This window comes from Gekko japonicus, unplaced genomic scaffold (assembly GCF_001447785.1).
Source record: "Gekko japonicus isolate JY-2015 unplaced genomic scaffold, Gekko_japonicus_V1.1 scaffold810, whole genome shotgun sequence".
In the NCBI taxonomy this organism is placed as follows: domain Eukaryota; kingdom Metazoa; phylum Chordata; class Lepidosauria; order Squamata; family Gekkonidae; genus Gekko; species Gekko japonicus.
In genome coordinates this window covers 11,322-31,990 of record NW_015174297.1, presented here as the reverse complement: position 1 = coordinate 31,990, position 20,669 = coordinate 11,322, and the positions used below count along the sequence as shown (strand labels likewise).

Sequence of the window (20,669 nt, the reverse complement as noted above, 5' to 3'; positions counted from 1 at the left end):
CAGCGGGAATATTATTCATTGGATGTGTATCTGTTTGAATTTCCTTTATTATGCTCACCCTACCTGTGTATCCCCAGTTCTAACAAAGAACGTGTTTGAGTATGTCTTCAACGCTTTGAAATAAATTTTGCTTTTCTTGAAAACGTGGATTTATTCTCGATGCTTGGGGATCCAACAAACATGAGGATTTGTGCATGCTGCTTGCAGGGGCACAGCTATCATTTGTTCCTTACCTATCCTGGTTTATAGAACAGAAATGGAGAGGATTGCCCTGTGGTGCCCAAGAACAGTTAATTCTTCCTTAAGGGAGCAGGTGGTTCCAACTTCCTTGAGGGAGACAGTCACAAGGTCTTTAGCCAAAAGCCCTCCCTATACTCAAATGCCTTAAACTATTGGCAAGTGGCAAACATAGCCACTTCTTGGGAACATGCTCAAACGTGCTGCTGGCTGTATGCAGCTCCAGACCCAGGCTTGGTTTTAGAACTGAAACAGAAACTCTTGGACTTCTAAGCAGCTTTTGATTTCATCTGATATCAGTCTGGTATAAGTGGTGAAAGATGGGTTATGGGAGCACCGCACCCCAACCCCTATCTGGCAGGTTAATGTTAGATCGCGCTAACAAAGGACTCGTACAGTGATTCAGCAAGTGATTCAGCTTTATTGGAAGTAACGAGCAAGCACTAACTCAGTAAGAAACCAGAACAGAAAACAGTGGGAGCTTATGCTCCTTTTAAACATAACCGGGCTAATGTAGCCACGCCTATTTACAAATAACAACCAATGAGATTGCTAGAATAAAGACCAATGGGAGTCTTTCCCTCCTAGGGAATGGTATCGTTCTGATTGGTCGCTGTTACGAAGCGACCAATAGGAAGTTCGCTCAGAGGAGCCCTGGTCTGGCTCGAAGCTTAACAGGGGAGTCCTATGAGGTGATTCATGTAATCATTTCAATACATTACAATTCCTCCCCCCTAAGTTAAGCCATCATCCCAATTGTTTTATTATTTACAAACATGCAATCAACCTTTGTACATCAGTTATTCCAACAGTATTTACACTCATAGTCCTTCAGATAAGTCGGCATTTGCCGCGAACGCTGGGACCTGCGGAGCGGTGCAGGCTCCATGGGCAGACAAGGTTGTGGGTCAGAGTGGGGTTCACTACAGCCTGGATCAGGCACAGACTCGACTGGGATTTCAGCCCCGCACACAGGGTTCTGCCCTGACTCGGGGACAGTACCGGGCCTTTCGGTACTCACCGCCTGCTCTGGGGGTGTCCACTCGACATCAGGGGATTCAGCCGTCGGAGAGTCAGCGCTGTCCCTAGCCCAACGTCTCCTTAACTGATCTATGTGGCGCCGCCATATTCGACCGTCAGCTAACTGCACCACATACATTCGAGTACCCACAGAGTCGGATATAACCCCAGGAAGCCATAAGTGCCCGTTTGCATAATTTCGTGCGAAAACCTTGTCCCCTTTTTCAAACATGCGCACCTTCGGTTGCGCCGTGGTACGCTCGGATTGCTCTTCAGTGAGGTCTGGGTGCATTCGGTTCAAACGGGTCGTGAGTCTCCGCCCCATTAACAATTCGGCCGGACTACGGCCTGTAGCACTACAGGGGGTGGTGTGCTGCAGCAAAAGAAAGGAGCCCAGCCTCTGGCTCCAGTCCCCTTCGTCCATTTTACCCAGGGCCTCTTTGGCCGTCCTGACCATCCGTTCGGCTTGGCCATTAGATGCCGGATGGAAAGGGGCCGAAGTCATTTGGCGTATGCCATTACTCGTGAGGAAGAGCCTAAATTCCTCAGACACAAATTGAGGCCCGTTGTCACTGACGATGACGTCAGGCAACCCGTGGGTGGCAAAAAGTCGGCGGAGCGCATGGATCACAGCAAGTGATGTGGTCGATTTCATATGCACGACCTCCAGCCATTTGGACATAGCGTCCACCACAATTAGGAACATTTGCCCTTGGAGAGGGCCAGCAAAATCTATATGCAATCTGGCCCAGGGTTTACCAGATGACTCCCAGCCTTGGGGTGTAGCTTGTGGGGGATCGGGTCTGACTTGCTGGCATTTGGGACACCCTCGTACCCATTCTTCGATCTCTTTGTCCAGCCCCGGCCACCAGACATACCCTCTGGCCAACGCTTTGGTGTGTACCATACCGGGGTGACCCTCGTGCAGCGACTCTAACACTCTCGTCCTGAGTTTGTCAGGAACCACCACCCTGTTCCCCCATAATACACAGCCCTTAGAAATGGATAGTTCATTTTGACGGCTTTTGTAAGGGCCGAACTCCGGTTCAACGCTTCCAACCGGCCACCCCCTCCAAACCCAGTTTAATACTCGGGACAGCACGCTATCCTTGGCCGTGTGTGCTGCAATGTCCCTGGATGATACCGGGGGTCGAGGAAGCTCCTCAATTGCCAAGACCTCACAGGCGGGGGCAGGGTCTGCGCCAATGTCCGGCACCGGGCACCGGCTGAGGGCATCCGCATGCCCAATCGCTTTCCCAGGCCGGTGCTCTAAGTCAAAATCATAAGCCTGCAAAAATATCGCCCATCTAAGCATGCGTGGGGACATGATGTTTGGCAATTGCTTATCGGGCGCAAAAATCCCCAGTAGCGGCTTGTGGTCAGTGACCAGCAAAAATCGTCTGCCAAAAATAAAATCATGGAACTTTTTGACAGCCGCTACCAACGCCAGACCCTCCTTGTCTATCTGGGCATAGTTCCGCTCTGCCGCAGATAGTGATCTAGAATAAAAAGCGATAGGCGCTTCGCTCCCATCAGGCATCAGATGGCTTAAAACTGCGCCTACTCCAAAAGGTGAAGCGTCAGCAGCTAACACCAGGAGCTTGTGTTCATCATAATGCGTGAGTACGGCATTAGATGTCAGCAGCTCCTTGACTCCCACAAAAGCCTTTTCCTCGGCCTGCCCCCACTTCCATTTTGCCTCCTTGTGCAAAAGCGCGTGCAAAGGGGCCGCCACTGATGCCTTATGCGGTAAAAACGCATGATAAAAATTCAGGAGTCCTAAAAAGGATTGGAGCTCCTTCTTACTCACCGGCCTGGGGGCGTTTTGGATTGCAGATACCTTCTCATCCGTGGGGTGGACTCCCTCTGCGTCAATGCGAAACCCCAGGAAGTCCACACTTTCCACCCCGAGCGTGCATTTTGAGCGCTTAACTCTGAGACCGGCATTTTGAAAACGCCTGAGGACCTCTTTAACCCGGTCCAGTAGTTCCTGTTCAGACCCGCCCGCAATCAGCACGTCGTCAAAATAGGGCACTGTGCCAGGTACCCCCCTTAGTAGACGTTCCATGAGGCCCTGAAAAATCCCAGGTGCTACGTTGACCCCGAATTGCAGCCTGTTCACTTTAAAAGCCCCTTGGTGGGTTACAATTGTTTGGGCCTCGGCAGCCTCCGGGGTGACAGGCAACTGCTGGTATGCCTGGGCCAGGTCAAATTTGGCGAAAATCTTGCCACCCCCCAGGGAAGCCAAAATGTGGCTTATTACCGGGACCGGGTACGAATGTTGCTGCAGCGCCTTGTTAATCGTACATTTGTAATCGGCGCATAGTCGTATGGACCCATCTGATTTGACAGGGGTTACGATCGGGGTCTCCCATTTGCTGTATGGTACTGGCTCTAAAACCCCTTGCTCAACTAGTTTGTCAATCTCTTTTTCCACCTTATGTTTGAGAGACACAGGTACTTTCCGATACTTCAACCTAATAGGTTTGACTGACGGATCTAAGTCAAACGCAACCGGGGGGCCCTTGTACCTCCCCAACCCTTCGGCAAATACATCAGGGAACAGGTCGTACAGCATGCCCCATTTATTTTCAGACATCCTGTTAATCCCAGAAATACCAATGCCCAATGGCTCAAACCAATCTAACCCTAGCAGGTTAACCCGGTCTCCCTCTGCAATCAGGAATGACAGTTTAACACATTTCCCCTTATACTCAACAGTAACAGAGTCCCGTCCGGCCAAGGGAATTCGGTTGCCCTGGAAGTCGGACACTCTGGTTCCCGCAGGCTGGAGCCGCCGCCGGCTTCGGTTCGGGAACAACTGGCGCCAGGACGCGGCAGAAATCACCGTCACGGACGATCCTGAGTCCACCTCCATTGTACAGGGTCGGCCGTCGAGGAGTGGAGTCACGGTGATCTTGCCCTGGCTGCTGGTGCGATTTACGGCCGATGCGCTCGACAAGGTCGCCGTCAACTGGCAGCTTGCTTCCGATGCTGAGGAACGGGTCTTGCCTTGGGTGCTGACTGGAGTGCCCCTCTGCGCTGACCGGTTGTTAGTTGAGGGATCCTTCTTTGCTGATCTGCAGACTCTGGCCAGATGACCACGCCGCCCACACGCTCTGCAGTCGACATCACGAGCCCAACAGGAGTCGCGCTGGTGTTTCCCGCCACAACCGGAGCAAGGCTTGACGTTGGTAGTCTTCGCTGGGGTCCGCTTGCCTCGAACCGCGTTGACGTCATCATCCGCGTCTTCGCCCTCGCTGTCTCGTTGAGCGTGTATACTGGGCTCTGCCACCCGCTGGCGGACCTCCTTCGTGGACTTCTCCGCTGCTTCCGCGGCCACGGCCTCTTCGTAGGCCACTGCCCAGGTCAGGGTGGTGCGGGCGAACAGCCTCTGTTGCAGCCTTTCATCTTTGAGACCGCAGACGAGACGGTCTCTGAGGGCTTCCTCCACGTTGTGGAAATTACATGGTCGTGCGGCTTTGCGAAGGGCCGCCACGAAATCTGCGATGGTCTCGCCTCCGGCCTGGTTCCGCTTGTAAAAAGCGTGCCGGCAGGCGATCTCCGACGGTTGTGGAGAATAGTGAGCCTTAAGCTTCTCAGTGATGTCAGCGTAGGTGACAGTCTTTATATTAGTTGGGGCCACCAACGACCTGGCTATGTCGAAGGTTTCCTTCCCGCAGGCACTCAGGAGGCACGCCCGTTTCTTGGCCTCGTCTGTAATGTCGTGTGTCTCCAGATGGAACTCGAACCTGGACAGGTAGGAGTCCCAGTCTTCTGAGGAGGGTTCGAAGCACTCGAACTTCTGGCTTCCAGCCATCGGGGGAGACTTGGGCACCGGAGCTGGTGGCGCCTCCGCCGGATCGGCTGCTGTGCTCTGCTCGCTTTCTTCCGAGTCCGAAGTGTGGATGTCCGCAGGGCTGCCTACCTGCTCTAACATCCCACCTTCGTCGCCAATTGTTAGATCGCGCTAACAAAGGACTCTTAGAGTGATTCAGCAAGTGATTCAGCTTTATTGGAAGTAACGAGCAAGCACTAACTCAGTAAGAAACCAGAACAGAAAACAGTGGGAGCTTATGCTCCTTTTAAACATAACCGGGCTAATGTAGCCACGCCTATTTACAAATAACAACCAATGAGATTGCTAGAATAAAGACCAATGGGAGTCTTTCCCTCCTAGGGAATGGTATCGTTCTGATTGGTCGCTGTTACGAAGCGACCAATAGGAAGTTCGCTCAGAGGAGCCCTGGTCTGGCTCGAAGCTTAACAGGGGAGTCCTATGAGGTGATTCATGTAATCATTTCAATACATTACAGTTAACATCAGCTGGGGGGGGGCAGTGGCTTCATAGCACTTCTGCTATGAAATCACACAAGGCTCTATCATTTCACATGCTCAACAGCTGGATGAAATTGAGGGGAAATTTTATTCAGAGATTTTCAGTATGTTACCTGTCAGTTATTCTATTTCTCATTTTCAGGGGGCCCACATGACAGAGTGGAGGTTCTGAACAACAGGAAGAGGTAATGGCCTGGATGAGAACCAGAATCTAAATCTCAAACCAGACAGAGACTGAAGTACTGTCAACAATATAGGCAATGGGGGATGAACGAGTCAAGTCTGTCCAAGATGGCACCACCCTCTTCCTAAATGAGCAGATTCAAAATCTGGGCAAGCAAATAGATCTGTAAATATTCATGTTTCCTTGAATTGCCCAGTTTCAGTTTTCCTTGAGAGCAGGAAGTGTTCACAATTATTCCTGTCCCGATCACATCCCAATTAGACTTCTAGAGTATGCTCTGAGTGGTGCTGCCCAAAAAGAATGTTTAGCAGTTAGCTATTACAAAATGTAGCAGAAAGACTACTGACAGCATGATACAGGAATGATCCTTCAGATGTATTGGAAAAGCTCTATTAGGTCCTGTTGAATTCTGGACACAAATATTTTTATGTAATAACACAATTGTCTCTCTGGCTGATCAAGACAGATTCAGATCTAAAACCAGGCCTGGTTTAGGAAGTCAGTTTCATCTAAGAAAACCTGGAGTTGTACAACCCCACATACTCAAGAATATGGCCAAGAGTATATTTGCTACTTGCCTATTGTAGTGTCCGCTGACCGCCACCGGAGGCCAGCGCGCACACCGGAGCTTCAGCCTCGGACAACAATGGGGACTAGGATCCTAGTCCCTCCACTGGGGAGCCAATGGGAACCATGGCGGGAAATTCAAACCCACCAATGGTGACCAGGGGTGTGTCCCCAGGGTTGTATATAGTTGGCCTGCCGGCCGTTTGTCCCCCGTTCTTGTTGTGTACCAATAAAGCGTGCTATGCACTACGTCGTCGTCTGTCGTCTCTCCATGCGGCAACCCACCACATAACACCAATAGTCCTAAATGTTCATGGACCACAGTTCTTAAAAGTCTCCTTGATCCATATGAGCCTGTCTATCAACTAAGATCTTTTGGAGAGGTGTACTCCCACTCTCTGAATTAAGGTCATTCGCTACCATGTAATGGGCTTTCTCTCTTCGGGAATGATTAATCTCTGGACTTCCTTCCCCACAGTGATTCACCTGGTGCCTACTCTATTCAAGCTTAAGGTACCAGGTAAAAACATCCCCTTTTCATGCTTTTGGTTCATTTTCCCACCTTTCACATTATTTCTATTTTTAAAAAATAATACTTTAATGACTTTAATAATCAATATCTGTGACTGAAGTGGAGTTTGCAAACCAGGACATTCTCTTTGCCTTTTCTGCTACAGTTGAGTCTCCTGAAATTTTGTTGCTGGAGATCAGAGGACCCTCATGAACGGGGCAAATAGGTAGGGAGAAATAAGCAGAAATCCCACAATCCGGCTTATGGAAGGGCTTTTACAACATCAGAAACGGATACAAACCACTGTTATTTGATGTTTTAAATGATGTAAAAAGATTATGTTTTGTTGTATATTTCATGGGTATTTTATTGCCACATTATCTTTATCATAAATTGTTTCTTTCTGAAAGCTTTCTAAAGAACAATTTGGCTGAAAGTTTATGGGTTAAAAAAAAGGCGGCCTGGGCAAGACAGGATCTGTGTTTCACCTACAGATCAATCCTGAGCCACGCCCATGCTGCAGCAGCCAGCCATGGCACAGGGGTGGCACTGCTAGATGGCTCCCTAAGGAGCAAGTTATTCTGCAGCAGAGTGGAGGGAAACTGTAGCTGGCAAGGCCACATCCATGGCAATTCCGCCATAGCGTGGCCTTGAAGTGTAGTGTCGAGGTGGGGGCGTGAGGGGCGGGGCACTTTAGGTTGATGGGAACGGCCACTGGGATAGATGTTGAACATCACAGCTAGGGGGCAGGGAAGGGTGGCTGACAGAGACCCTTGGTGATGACAGGCACGTGTTATTCCTGCATGGTAGCATGTCCCAACCACCCCCAAATACTTTGAGTCTGCCAGCTGCAGTGGCTTCTCCTCACTGGCTCAGGGAACCTGTGATCCCCTTCCTCCTCAGTGCTACTTGCACAGGTGCCTTCCCCCCGGGTGCCAGAGAACACTTCTGCTACCCCCAGGGGCTGTCATTCCACTCTGGGACTTCTAATTCCAGTCCCAAGGCACAGATTGTATTGCTAGGGACTGTCATTCCACTCTAGGGACTGTCATTCTAGTCCCAGAGTATTCTATTTGGGCCCAGAGACCTTAATAGGAAATCCATTCCACATTTGCATAGCAACTAGTTTTGTGCCATCATGTATTTCAATGGAGTCTATGCAAGACAATTGACATTACTGGCTCCCATTATCTCCAATCGGCCTTCAATCCCCTCCCATTGTTTCCAATGGGCAAGCCTGTCACTTCACTGCTTACTCCCAACTCCAAATCATTAATGAACAAGTTAAAAAGCAGTGGACCAAGTACTGATCCCTGCGGTACCCCACTGCTTACCACCCTCCACTGAGAAAATTGCCCATTTATACTCACTCTCTGTTTTCTATTAATTAGCCAGTTTTTGATCCATAAAAGGACTTGTCCTTTTATCCCATGATTTTTGAGCTTACTTAGGAGTCTTTGATGAGGAACTTTATCAAAATCTTTCTGGAAGTTAAGGTAAACAATATCTATTGGATCACCCTTGTCCACATGTTTGGCCTGTCTTCTGTTCCTCCAAATTGACTCAGAAGGTATGGGCAACATCTGCAAAGAGCAATGGCGGGCAGTAAGGCTTCTACAACCAAAGCTGGAGGAGGCAGGCACCAGGTGTAACCTTCAGTGAGGTTCAGAAGCCTAGCTTGGTGTCACCTATCCTGACAGTGGGCTTTGGAGGGAGGCCAGAGGCCAGGGTGCCCTTTGGACAAAACAGCCTGTGTGATTTAGTCTTGCCCAGTCGTTCATCATCAAGGCTCTGTAGCCTCCTTCTCCCAGGAATTTCTCTACACAGCAAGGATGAGATATTCTAGCATGCCAGGGAATGAAAGGGCTTTGGACAGCAGGCAAGAGGTGGAGTCAAGGAAGACTGGGGGTGAAATCTGGGCTAGGTGTGCATGAGGCCAACTTCTAGGGGGCAATGCTACTGCAGCCATTATATGGGATAGTCTAGGATAGGATGGCATGGCTTTGGAGTTTTAACACCAGTAAACCAGAACAGAGGGTGTTGCCCAGGTGGAGACAACTGACCTTAGAGGGCAAAGCCAAACAGATTTCTACAATGTCCTACCCTGGGCCAGAGTGGCCTGGGCATCCTTGACTTTTGCCCATGGCCTCAGAATCACTAAAATTGGCCCTCTGTGTAGTATAATATCATCTCGAGCATTCTCCTCCTTTGGCAGCCAATAGTGTGGAGCAGGGGCAGGAAAATGCCTGACATGGTGACATCAAAACATTTGTTTCCCCAACTAGATATGTGCAGCTGCTGTTTTTGATGCCAAACACGTATTTGTATGTATTTGTATGTATTTTAGTTTTATTTATTGTAAGCTGCGGTGGCTCAAGTGGTTAAGACGCTGAACTGCAGGCTGTGGAAGGTCAGTAGTTCAGCAGTTCAAGACCCGGGTGTCGCATGATGGAGTAAGCTCCCATCTCTAGTTCCAGCTCCTGCCAACCTAGCAGTTCGAAAGCAAGAAATTGCAAGTAGATAAATAGGTACCACTTCGGTGGGAAGGTAACAGTGTTCCGTGCGCCTTGGTGTTTAGTCATGCCGGCCACATGGCCACAGAAACGTATTTGGACAGCGCTGGCTCTTCGGCTTTGAAACGGAGATGAGCACCGCAACCCTAGAGTCGGATTTGACTGGCTTTCGAGCAAGGGAACCTTTACCTTTACCTTTTAAGCAGCCTTGAGTTCCTATAAAGTAGAACGGTGGCTAAGTAAATGTTTTAAGTAAACAAAATAAATATTGAAGAGAATGCCCAGTTTGAGCATCAGATGAAAAGTTTTGCCTTGCAGTCAAGGCACTTGATGTTCCTGGATACAAGTACTGCACTTTTCCTCTGGATCATTGGCTCATTAAAATACAGTCCTTAACCTTTACCGTGAAACGTAAATGAAGATGACCAGATACCAACCAGATGGGAAAGGTCCATATGATTAGCCTGTCATTGCTTATGTTATTCATAGATGTTGTCCTGCAGCATGAGATTATGTCACACAGTAGCATTCCCTATGTGAAGGGGTACAATCACATAATGATTTCAATTATATACACTATTACTGAAATCAATGGGACCTAACAGTGCTTAACTCTGACTGGATTGTGCCCATTGTTTTTCCATTTGTCATCAAGTGTGTCCTTTCTGTGTTCGCTTACATCAACAAAAACTGGGGCTATTGTGACAGAAGAACCACTTCCCCTTTCCTACACATTTTGTATTGTTTGAATACAAAGGATAAAGAACTCCTGATTGCTCTTTTTTGGACTTCTGCATCTTCATTTGGGCTAAATGACACATAACTGGTTCTGTACAGAAAAAGCGTTGATGAACTGCTGGGAATGGTAAATTATGCAGAGAAAGTATATTCTGGCCCATTTTAACACATTTTCCTTGAAAATTATCCTGGTGATGTGACAATTAATTTTCATGAGCCAAGGTCCTTATTCCTTATGACTCCATCTTCCCCAGGTCAGACCTGGAAACACTGCCTTCAATAATGCCTTTCTATTTCATGTAATTCATTTCAGCCCATACTCTCCAGCCTTATTAATCTATTTTAATGCCTCTTAATCATCGTACTCTTCCTTCCTCCTACTGTAGCGGTCTATTGATGCCTTATTGAGCTGTACAGAACAACCCATTTTTCCTTATTTTCTTTTTTTTAATACAATCTTGGTTTGGTGCTCAATTCTCAGTCTGACCACTCCAGAGAGAGACAGAGAGAGACAGAGAGAGACAGAGAGAGACAGAGAGAGAAAGAGACAGAGAAACTAGTTTACCGCTTGGAACTAGATCTACTTACCATTGTTACTGTCACATTAAGGCAGGAATCTCAAACTTTAATTTAATTTCTCTCTCTATTTCTGTTCTTAACCCCATCATATGATTGTTGTTGGTAGAGTTTTAAAGGATTTAAATCTTTAGGTACTTGGTCAGAAAAGTATCACTGTTCAGCCTAGACAATCAAATTCTATATTTCAGGATATTGTCGCCAATATAATAAGTAGAGTGCTTTTAGATTTCACATTGCTTTACAAGCCTAAACTCCATGGCAGCAATGAGCTCTTCACAGGTAGAAGTCATCAAATCTTGCTGTGCTCACATAGCCTCTTGAAGGATAAAAGCTACCAATAAAAATATGTCCCCACTGAACATAAAAAACAAACACAAGATGACAGGAAAAGTCACAATACATTACCAGATAAAGGGATTGCTCATCATTGCATAAAATAAAGTGTGAGTCAAAAATACAAAAACTGAACCAGGTTTGGACTGAACCAGAACCCACCCAAAGACTGCCCAGCCCAGTCTTTTGAGATGGAGTTATTATTGCACTGTGTATTTTTATTCCTGACTAAATGAACATCAGGGATTTAAAAGCATTGGTACCCTCCCCCTCCCCCACACTTTGAAACAAATATTCACATGGGAACTTCTGTAAAGGAACTAAGAAACTGGTGATCAGTTGTATGCATCAAATTTCCAACTCTGAATTTTTTTTGTTTTTGCATTCATTTTCATTTGAACAGTTTTGTTCGTATTCATTATATTACTGCATTTGTTGATATTCATTTTTGTTCACAATACTTTCAATGGGAAACATTTCTAGATATGATTTCTGAGCTTTCCTTCTGATTTGGATGAAATTTTCAGAGATCCTCCTTCTCATTAAATGGATGTATCAGATAGGAGAAAGATATCCAGTTTTCTGTGCAATTTAAGGCAAAACACAGTAAAACAAATGAAATAAATGGCATTAATTGTTACTCCTATTCTTTTTCATCAACAAAAGTAATGAATGAGTGTTTCCCAGTTCATTTTTTCATTACTTCGGAAATGAATGCACATTTCTACAATTCATCTTCTAGATTTTCAAAAGTAACAGGGGCTTTCACCTCAATCTGTGACTCTTGGACATGGATTGATCTGATATAGTTTCTAAATTCCCATACATGCACCCATAAAACTTCATCTACAATGGTTATTATGGGTTATTTCATCATAGATGCGATTGACATGGCATTCAAATAATTCCCCCATAGAGTGGGGTCTATATGAAGTGAGGTTGTCTGAAGGAGTCCGATAAGCATGGACTTCAGCACCACCATGTGTAGTGTATAAGGTTTTTAGTCCATGTTCAAAGAAAAAGCATATAATGCTCCAGAGGAACTGATGTAATTTTGAGTGGTCTCCAGTCCTCACCTGGAGATTGGCAATGATGGTTCCCAGGCTCATAGCCTGCATGGGGCCCTGCCCCCCGTGGGTTTTGCGGGCCCCTCCCCCGATCCTCTGCTCCCCTTCCTCCTCCCCCCGGCCCCCTCCCCCCTCCTGCCGGTGGGACGCGGCTTGATGGGAGGTGGGAGGCGCCGGTCCCTTTGCCTCCCCCCCCAAGTTTTTTCCTCTTTTTTCCCTTCTTCTTTTCTTTCTTTCTTTTTTTGGCAGGGCGTGTGAAAGGCCAGGCTCCCGTGGAGGGGAGGAGGAACTTGGGTTAAGCATCACTGTGGAGCTTCGGGATGGAGAGGGATCTGCGGCACATTTGACCCCGAAGTGTGGGGGGGCAAGAGGCAAGTTTCTGGAGAGATCCCCTGCCCAATCCAGAAGCAGAGCCTTCCAAAGTTGCCCTTCGGTCTCTGCCTGGTCCCCGATTAGCCAGCTACTCCTTCGAAGCTGGGGAAACGATTCCCAAGCGAGCGAGCTTCATCAACGCAGGGAGTGGAGGGCACCAAGAGGCTGGACGGCGCAGGCGCAGAGAAGGCAAGCCCGCGCTCCCTGTCCTGTTCTCCCCCCACCCCCAAACTTCCCAGGTCCTTTCCCCGAGCAGATCCAGAAGGCCACTGGATTCCGAGGGCAAACGAGATTCCCACTTCCCCACTTCAAGGCAGGCAGCCGCCTTTCCTTCCCCCTCTCACTCGGTGGCTCCCTTTGGCTCCAGCTGAGGGAGGGATCCCTTGCGATGCCGGGTGTGGTTTTGTGTTGCTTTTCTGAACTTGAGAGGATCGGCCAGAAAGGTCTGCCCCCTCCCTCACTGCGAGGAGTTTCCCTTCCCTTGGTGGCTCTCGACGGGCAGGTGAGGCGCCCAGGAAGGCATGTTCTCTCTCTCGCTCTCTGGTTCTCCCTTGAAGGCTGCCGAGTCCCTCCCTCCCTCCTGGCCAGGCGCGCCCTGCCTGGCCTCTCCCCGGCCGCAAGTCCCGTTGCAGCCCGGGCATAGGAAGAGCCTGGCTGGGGGGGGATAACCGAGATCTGACGGGTCTGTGCCATCACCTCTGCTGGGCTGGCACCCTCCTCCTCCTCCAGCTGGGGCTGGACTCCTTCCCTCCTGGCCTTCGGATTTCCGCCCCCTCCTCAGCCCGGACTCTGTTGCTTTCTTGCGCCCCCCCCTCTAGTCTGGCTGGCCTTCTGTGGAGGCGAGGGCGGCGGGTGGTCAGGAAGGATGGCTCCAGAGAGCAAACTAATTTATGTGGCAGCCAAATTGCTCTCTCACAACTTTAATGGCAGTAGCTCCCAAAGTAGAAGTTTTGCTCACAAAACTCCACAGCTTAGAGGGAACATTGGTGGGTGGGCCCCCTGAGCAAAACGTTGTTAGCTACGGGCCTGGCTATTAGCCACAAGGTATAGATGGAACACTATGTCTGGGACAGTGATGGGGGCAACAATGGGAGGGCTTCTGGAACTCTGGCCCCACTGGTGGGCCTCCTGATAGCACCTGAGTTTTGGCCACTGTGTGACACAGATTGTTAATTTATTTATCAAATTTATACCCCGCCCTCCCATCTGCGGCCAGCTGTTGGACTGGATGGACCAATAGCCTGATCCAACATGGCTTCTCTCATGTTCTTAGGTTATTATCAGTATATTACATTAATTCCAATGTACTCTAGATGGTAGGCTAGATGATATATAACCTGTAAATCTCTAAAGAAAAATCCTTTTCAATATCTTCCAGTGCAAGTTTTATGGTGGCCAAAGAATTTACCCTTTATATTGTATATTGCTGAAGAAGTGCTAATGATTTCCCAGTTTTGGAACTCTTCTCCTACAAAAGCTACACCCATGCCCACTAAATATATCCTAAACAGTTTGCCACCTCTGCTTGGTTTGCTATCCTAAGTTTGACTATTCTGACACTTTTCTCAATCCCTCCCTCCCTTTTTGCTTTGGTCTAGTTCTGATTCTTTTGTAAGTCCATGATGCCAATTTCTATATTCTAAAATTCAGGCTATATACATCCTCACTAACACCACAACACAAATCCCTCCCAATCATTTTTGGGTACAGGATCAGATTGTTCACTGCTTGATTTGCCTGAATTACATGCTACAGCAATATAACCAGCAGATGCTGATAGGGCTTTCTGTCTTCACTGTTTTTCCCAGCTATTCTGCTTACTGAATCATTGTATTGTCCAGTTAATGCTAATGGTTCTTCCTATGATCTCATAGTCCACATGTCTGAATATTTAATTTATTTATGGTATATAAAGCATTTTGCAATGGTTTAAAGCACTGTCTTCACATATGTACCTTCAGAGGTATGGTGAATTACAAATAAAAAAAGCAGACTCATAAATAAAAGAAATTCACCTGAGTTCACTGTGAATCTATTGTAATTTTGGAACAGAACTTTTTTTTTCTCAGCCAAAATTTTATCCACCTTATCCTACAAAGCACAGCCAAGAGCAGCTGATGATAGCAAATACTTTGACATTCTGGGTCAAAATGATGTACCTTATTACAGAGGTGGCTAGTGGCTTCAGTGCCTGCCATGTCACATTCACATGGTATGCAAGCATTCACAGCTGAAAGATCTGCATCCACATGCCGATAAAAGAAATCCTTGCACAGCTCACAGTTTCTTCCTGCATGAAGGAAAGGTTATGCATTATAGCTTCCAATTCATTAAAATTAGCTGTATAATTCAAAATTAAAGACTATTCCTTTGAGAGAATTCTATAATTTTCAGGACGTCCATTTTAATGCACCTTTCATCTCTACCTGCCAATTTAGTGATCCAGAGCATATGAAACAATGAACCTGTTACAAACTGTGTTTTACTCCATTAAACTTCCATCTGTTACATAACACAACACTCCTATAAAGCTATTCTGCATGGATATCTGTTCTATACTTTAAAAAGGAAATTACTGTTGAACCTCAAAATTTCTCTGCTCTCCCTAAAACCCTTGGAACACCAAGAGTACTAAAAATAGTGCACAAAATCATCACAGGTTGGGCGTGCAAGGTTAGAAATGTTCTGCAATTAACATTTTAAAAAATAAATATAAGTAGTGTGCCTAAAATAATGGCTCAAGCAACTTCTCTACAATAGCTCAAGGCACTCCAAAACCTTTGGTCAACCAACCATGTCTAGCAGAAAATTATACTGGAGGTCTAGGTTAGACTGGAGATTCTGCTGATGCACAAGGCACCTTGTTGTACAGTTGATTCTACATGTGTAATAGTAGTATTAGAAACAATTAATAGGAGTTACAGACCCTGAGAGACCCTACTCTCTTATTCACAAGGATGAAAAGTTACAGAGAAAAAGTACCAAAAGGTTTTCTGTTCATTCAAAAGCTTCCATTCTAGCCTCTTGCCTGTGGTTCAAGTCATGGGAAGAGCCATATGCTCACCTTTTTCTTTAGATAGCCAGTGCCTGCTTCAGTTCACCAAAGTGGTCTTGGGGCACTTTGTTGTATGTGTTGAAACTGACTCCTCATGACTAATCTGGATTTCCTGTCCTGCCTAACAAATATTGGTCTTTCCACTTTGAGTAAGAACTGACCCAACACATGAAAAGCAGGTGTCTGAATAACCAAGATATTGGGTTGGGTCCTATCAGATTTTCTCCTAGTGGAAGAGGAAGAAGGGATGATCTTGCCTCGCCACCATGCAACCTCCTCCTGCATTGCCCCATGTCCACATGGAGCCCACAAACCCTGGCATACATTTTACAGGGATCAAATGGGTCCTTCCTCTATTTTGTACCAGAAAAGAGCAGGTAGGACCCATCCTTATACCATTACCATGGTCAGATCACTCCATTCAGAGAAAACATATTGTTCCAAGTGTATGGGCACAAATAATATAATTAGAACAGTATCTTAGAATAGAATATCATCACAAACTCAAGAAGTCAAATGACATCTCAGTTCTCAGAAGAACACTCCTTGATGGTAGCTTTGATTAACTAAATTGTGAAATAGTGCAACGGCTTTGACCATCAACATCAGTTTTTGCTGATTCATCTGCATAGGCCCCTCTAGTTTACATAGAACCTGAGGGTGATGAAGCAGTCTAGTAAACTACTAGAATGCAGGTGGTGGTTCATATTGACTGTAGAATAGATCTCTTTTAAGTGTGCTAAGTATTGGATAGAACAGCTATTGTTAGATAGTCCGGTCATTCTGAGATGCCTCAATATCTCAGGTTGACAACTTTTCATTGTATACTAAGTTCCAGTGCTCAAACATGATTGAATATAATTTTCAATAAGGGCCTTTTCACATAGTTAGAAATAAAGAAACAGTGTAGATGTGGACCATCAGGTACACCCACCAGTCCGTGCATCTTAATATATAAAATGTATAATAGACTAAAGCAGGAAGAAGGATCACTGGAATCAAGAGCATTATGCACACACACATACAGGTCTTGTGCACACCTGTGGTAGAGGGTATAGATCCACACTTCACAGTACATACAGAAGATCTACATTTTCAAAAATACAAAATACGCAGTTTGTTGCAGAGTAGGAATCAATTCCATTCTTTGGATTTTTATATACAATGAAAATACAATTTTTATTACATTTCAGCCTCAAATGTAACAATTCTTCAGAATGATTTCAACAGCCACAGTGGCCCTGCACTCTGTTCTGTTGTGTTAATTACCTGTGGTATTGTGTTGACAGTTATCACAGACTCCACCACCACCTCTATAGTATTCATTAGGAAAAGGATCCATTGTCCTGTTGTAGTGACAGCTTACTGCATGGCCATAACACTGACAAGGCTTGCAATTATAGACATGAACTTGATCTCCTGGATGAAAAGGCTTGTCATTGTATAGTGGCCAGCAACGATCACACTGAAATAAAAAGAAATTGTTTTCTAAAAAGGTTTTATATCTGCATATGCACAACATTAACATAAACTTTATAACATTGGCTCCCAAGCCTTAGCAAATAACACTAAAATGCCAAAAACAACATCAAAACCATAATACAACAATCACAATAACAATTAAACTCTTAATATCCATTACAGTTCTATAAACAGTTTTAAAATCACAACAGCAACAACCATTTAAGTGAAAAACAACAAGAATTCAAGAATTAAATCAGTCAGGCAACACAATGCACAATTTGCTGCACTGGATGTTCCAGGTAGTATAGTGTATTTTTAATACACACATACCAACATACATAAATACATACACACACACACATACACACATATATGCATAAGATGTGCAGGATATTTTCCAATAAACATGGTTTTCACAAGACTTTATTCTTACAAGTTATTTTTTATTTATTTAAAGCCTTCCTTTGAGAATGAAGGCAGAAGACACAACGGAAGAACAATGCAAGAAAACAGCATAAAATCCAATAAACAATGCAATAGAACTAGGAATACAAAAACTAAAAAGCAGTATAAGTTATGACATACCATAAAGAATGCAGAGAAAGTATTAGTGGAAGACACTGTCATAAGAGCAAGATAATACATACAATAAACAGTGCAATATACTACAATCGTATTCCATTTATAAAAGCAAGCTCCCTCCTAAACCATTTGGTTATACTATGGCCCTGAATGAATGAATGAATGAATGAATGAATGAATGAATGAATGAATGAATGAGTGAGTGAGTGAGTGAGTGAGTGAGTGAGTGAGTGAGTGAGTGAGTGAGTGATGGGGTAATAAAATACTATGAATCAAGAGCAATAAGAATTCTAAGGCACAACTCAAATTTTAGTGCTTATAGACTGAACTCTCCTTAAAAGCTAAAAAGACTAAACTGAGGCTATCATACTTTGGTCACATTGTGAGAAGGTAAGACTCACTGGAAAAGACAATAATGTTAGGAAAAGTTGAAGACAGCAGGAAACAAGGAAGGCCCAACAGGAGATGGATTGACTCAACAAAGGAAGCCACAGCCCTCAGCCTGCAAGACCTGAGCAAGGCTGTTTATGATAGTGTGTATTGGCGTTCAGTAATTCATAGGGTTGCCATAAGTTAGAAGCAACTTGACAGCACTTAACGTACATATAAGTCCTATTGGTTTCAATAGAATGATTAAGCACATGCTTAGGTTTCTTGCACTGAAATAAATGGGGTTTACAAATACTTAACCATAGTGGTTTTCCATGGCTTTTGTTTATTTTAACAGCCGCACTTCATTACATATATAACCTTTATAAGAATTCTTCAAAGTAGTGCAATACTGTTATGTGGATCTTGGAAGAGAGATACTCTGTTACACACATGCATGGTAGCTTTCTTAAAAACCACTGAGTGGCTTCATAGCTGCTTACAAAAAGAGCAATTATAATTTTTGGTAATAGCATGTAACTCTGGCAATGAAATGGACTTAAGTTGAGCAAGCACCATGGTTACAGTCCTCCTGTCATGTCCAGGCATTAATACTTAAGTTAGGTCACTTGGGAGCTCAAATGGTTTATGTAAATTTATGTAAATTTGGTAACAGCACTTAAGTCCTATCTGCATTCTTAGCAGCTAAAAGATTTGCTGCTTTTCACACAAACTTTGATTCTTAGGAATTTCAAATATTTTCCACTCCTACTTTCATCAAACCTGCTATCCTAATTTATAATAGTAACTACCAGCCTATAATTTAAAATGTGAATTCTTGAGCTCTTGATCTTTAGAATTGTTATATATATTTATATAAAATTTAATGCTGTAGCTAGCCAGCAACTAGAAAAGTTCCATGGTCTTTATGGTATGGCCCTGCTCCAGAAATCTTTGCATACAGCAGCAAGTCTCATGCATATTGCCAGTCGTAAGTTCATCCTAACAGATGGATAGTGTTAACAGCTCTGATCACCTCTTAGGAAGAAATGAATTCCTGGAATCAGTCCCCCTTCTCACCTAAACATATGATTAACACTATCAAAGATGGAAACTGTGAGGTACAGAACAGAAGAGCATTTTATGCACAGTTGCAGAAACTAGATACATAATCTTTCTGTGTGTAACTTTTTGTGCATTCAGATAACATCTACAAACAGGGTTGACAGGTTTCCCACTATTAAAGCAGAAAACTTCCCACTGGTAGCCCCTCCCCCCCCCTTCTGCTCCTATGGGCCAGTGAGAGAAAAATTAGCTAAAAAGTTGCTGTTGGCATGATGGCATTCACTTCTGAAGAAAATCCATAAATGACAACATGCCTCTCTAGCAATCACCTAGGGTTGCTAGCGCCCAGGTCTGGGCAGGGGTTTCCCCGCTTCTGGGGGCTTCAATCTGCCCCCAGCCAGCTGGCTGGTGGGGAAGCCCCACCTCCAAGCCCCCCCCTGGCCACCCCTCTCCCTCCTCTCCTGCCCAATTTAAAGGGCTTCAGCTGATTGGCAGGGACTACGTGGCCAACTGACCAGCTGGAGGGCCCTTTAAACCTAGCAGGAGGGAGGGAGAGGGGCGGGCTGCATATTCAGCTCCCAAAAAGAACCTTTAAAGGGTCTTTTTGCAAGTGGGGTGGGGGCTGCAGCAGAGTAATTAGCATTGCCTTAGAGGGGCATGACATCACTTCAGGGTTTTCCAAAGAAGTGATACAGTGATGGCACATCCCATACTCCCCCCAAGACTTTCACTGGTTGCAACTGGCTTGCAATCCTATTATGCACATTTTGTACATTCAGAGTATATTCCTGCCATATGTTTTGATTTTTTATTTGTATTTTTGCTTGGTTTTAATGTTATTCTTTAGTTTTATTTTTTAATGTTTTTAATCTGTTAGCCACCTTAGTGATGCTGATGCAAGTAAATAAAATGAATAAATATAAGAACATAAGAACATAAGAGACGCCAATGTTGGATTAGGCCAAAGACCCATCCAGTCCAACACTCTGTCACACAGTGGCCAAAAATACCAGGTGCCATCAGGAGGTCCATCAGTGGGGCCAGGACATTAGAAGCCCTCCCCCCCAAGCACCAAGAAGACAGAGCATCACTTGCCCCAGAGCCCCTATCTATACCTTGTGGCTAATATCCACTGACGGACCTCTGCTCCATATGCTTATCTAATTCCCTTTTGAAGCCATCCATGCTTGTAGCCGTCACCACTTCCTGTGGCAGTGAATTCCATGTGTTAATCACTCTTTGGGTGAAGAAATACTTCCTTTTATCTGTTCTAACCCGACCGCTCAGCAATTTCATTGAGTGCCCACGAGTTCTTGTATTGTGAGAAAGGGAGAAAAGTACCTCTTTCTCTACCTGCTCTTTCCCATGCATAATCTTATAAACCTCAATCATGTCACCCCTCAGTCGTCGTTTCTCCAAGCTAAAGAGCCCTAAGCGCCTTAACCTTTCCTCATAGGGAAAGTGTTCCAACCCTTTTATCATTCGAATTGCTCTTTTCTGCACCTTTTCCAAAGCTATATCGTTTTTAAGGTGTGGTGACCAGAACTGCACACAGTATTCCAAATGAGGTCGCACCATTGATTTATATAGGGGCATTATGATATTGGCTGATCTGTTTTCAGTACCCTTCCTAATAATCCCTAGCATAGCATTGGCCTTTTTTATTGCAATTACA

General features: G+C 45.3%; 1 protein-coding gene across 1 annotated transcript in view; it reads right to left on the bottom strand.

Annotated features, from left to right (window-relative positions):
* Positions 1–16,979, bottom strand: part of USH2A (Usher syndrome 2A (autosomal recessive, mild)) — a gene marked incomplete at its 5' end in the record, with an annotated part of 716,575 nt that extends 699,596 nt beyond the window's left edge. The window contains 2 exon segments of the mRNA XM_015424093.1: positions 14,619–14,749; positions 16,784–16,979. Of these exon segments, the coding sequence (XP_015279579.1) occupies positions 14,619–14,749; positions 16,784–16,979 (327 nt within the window).
* Positions 16,980–20,669: the final 3,690 nt, after the last annotated feature.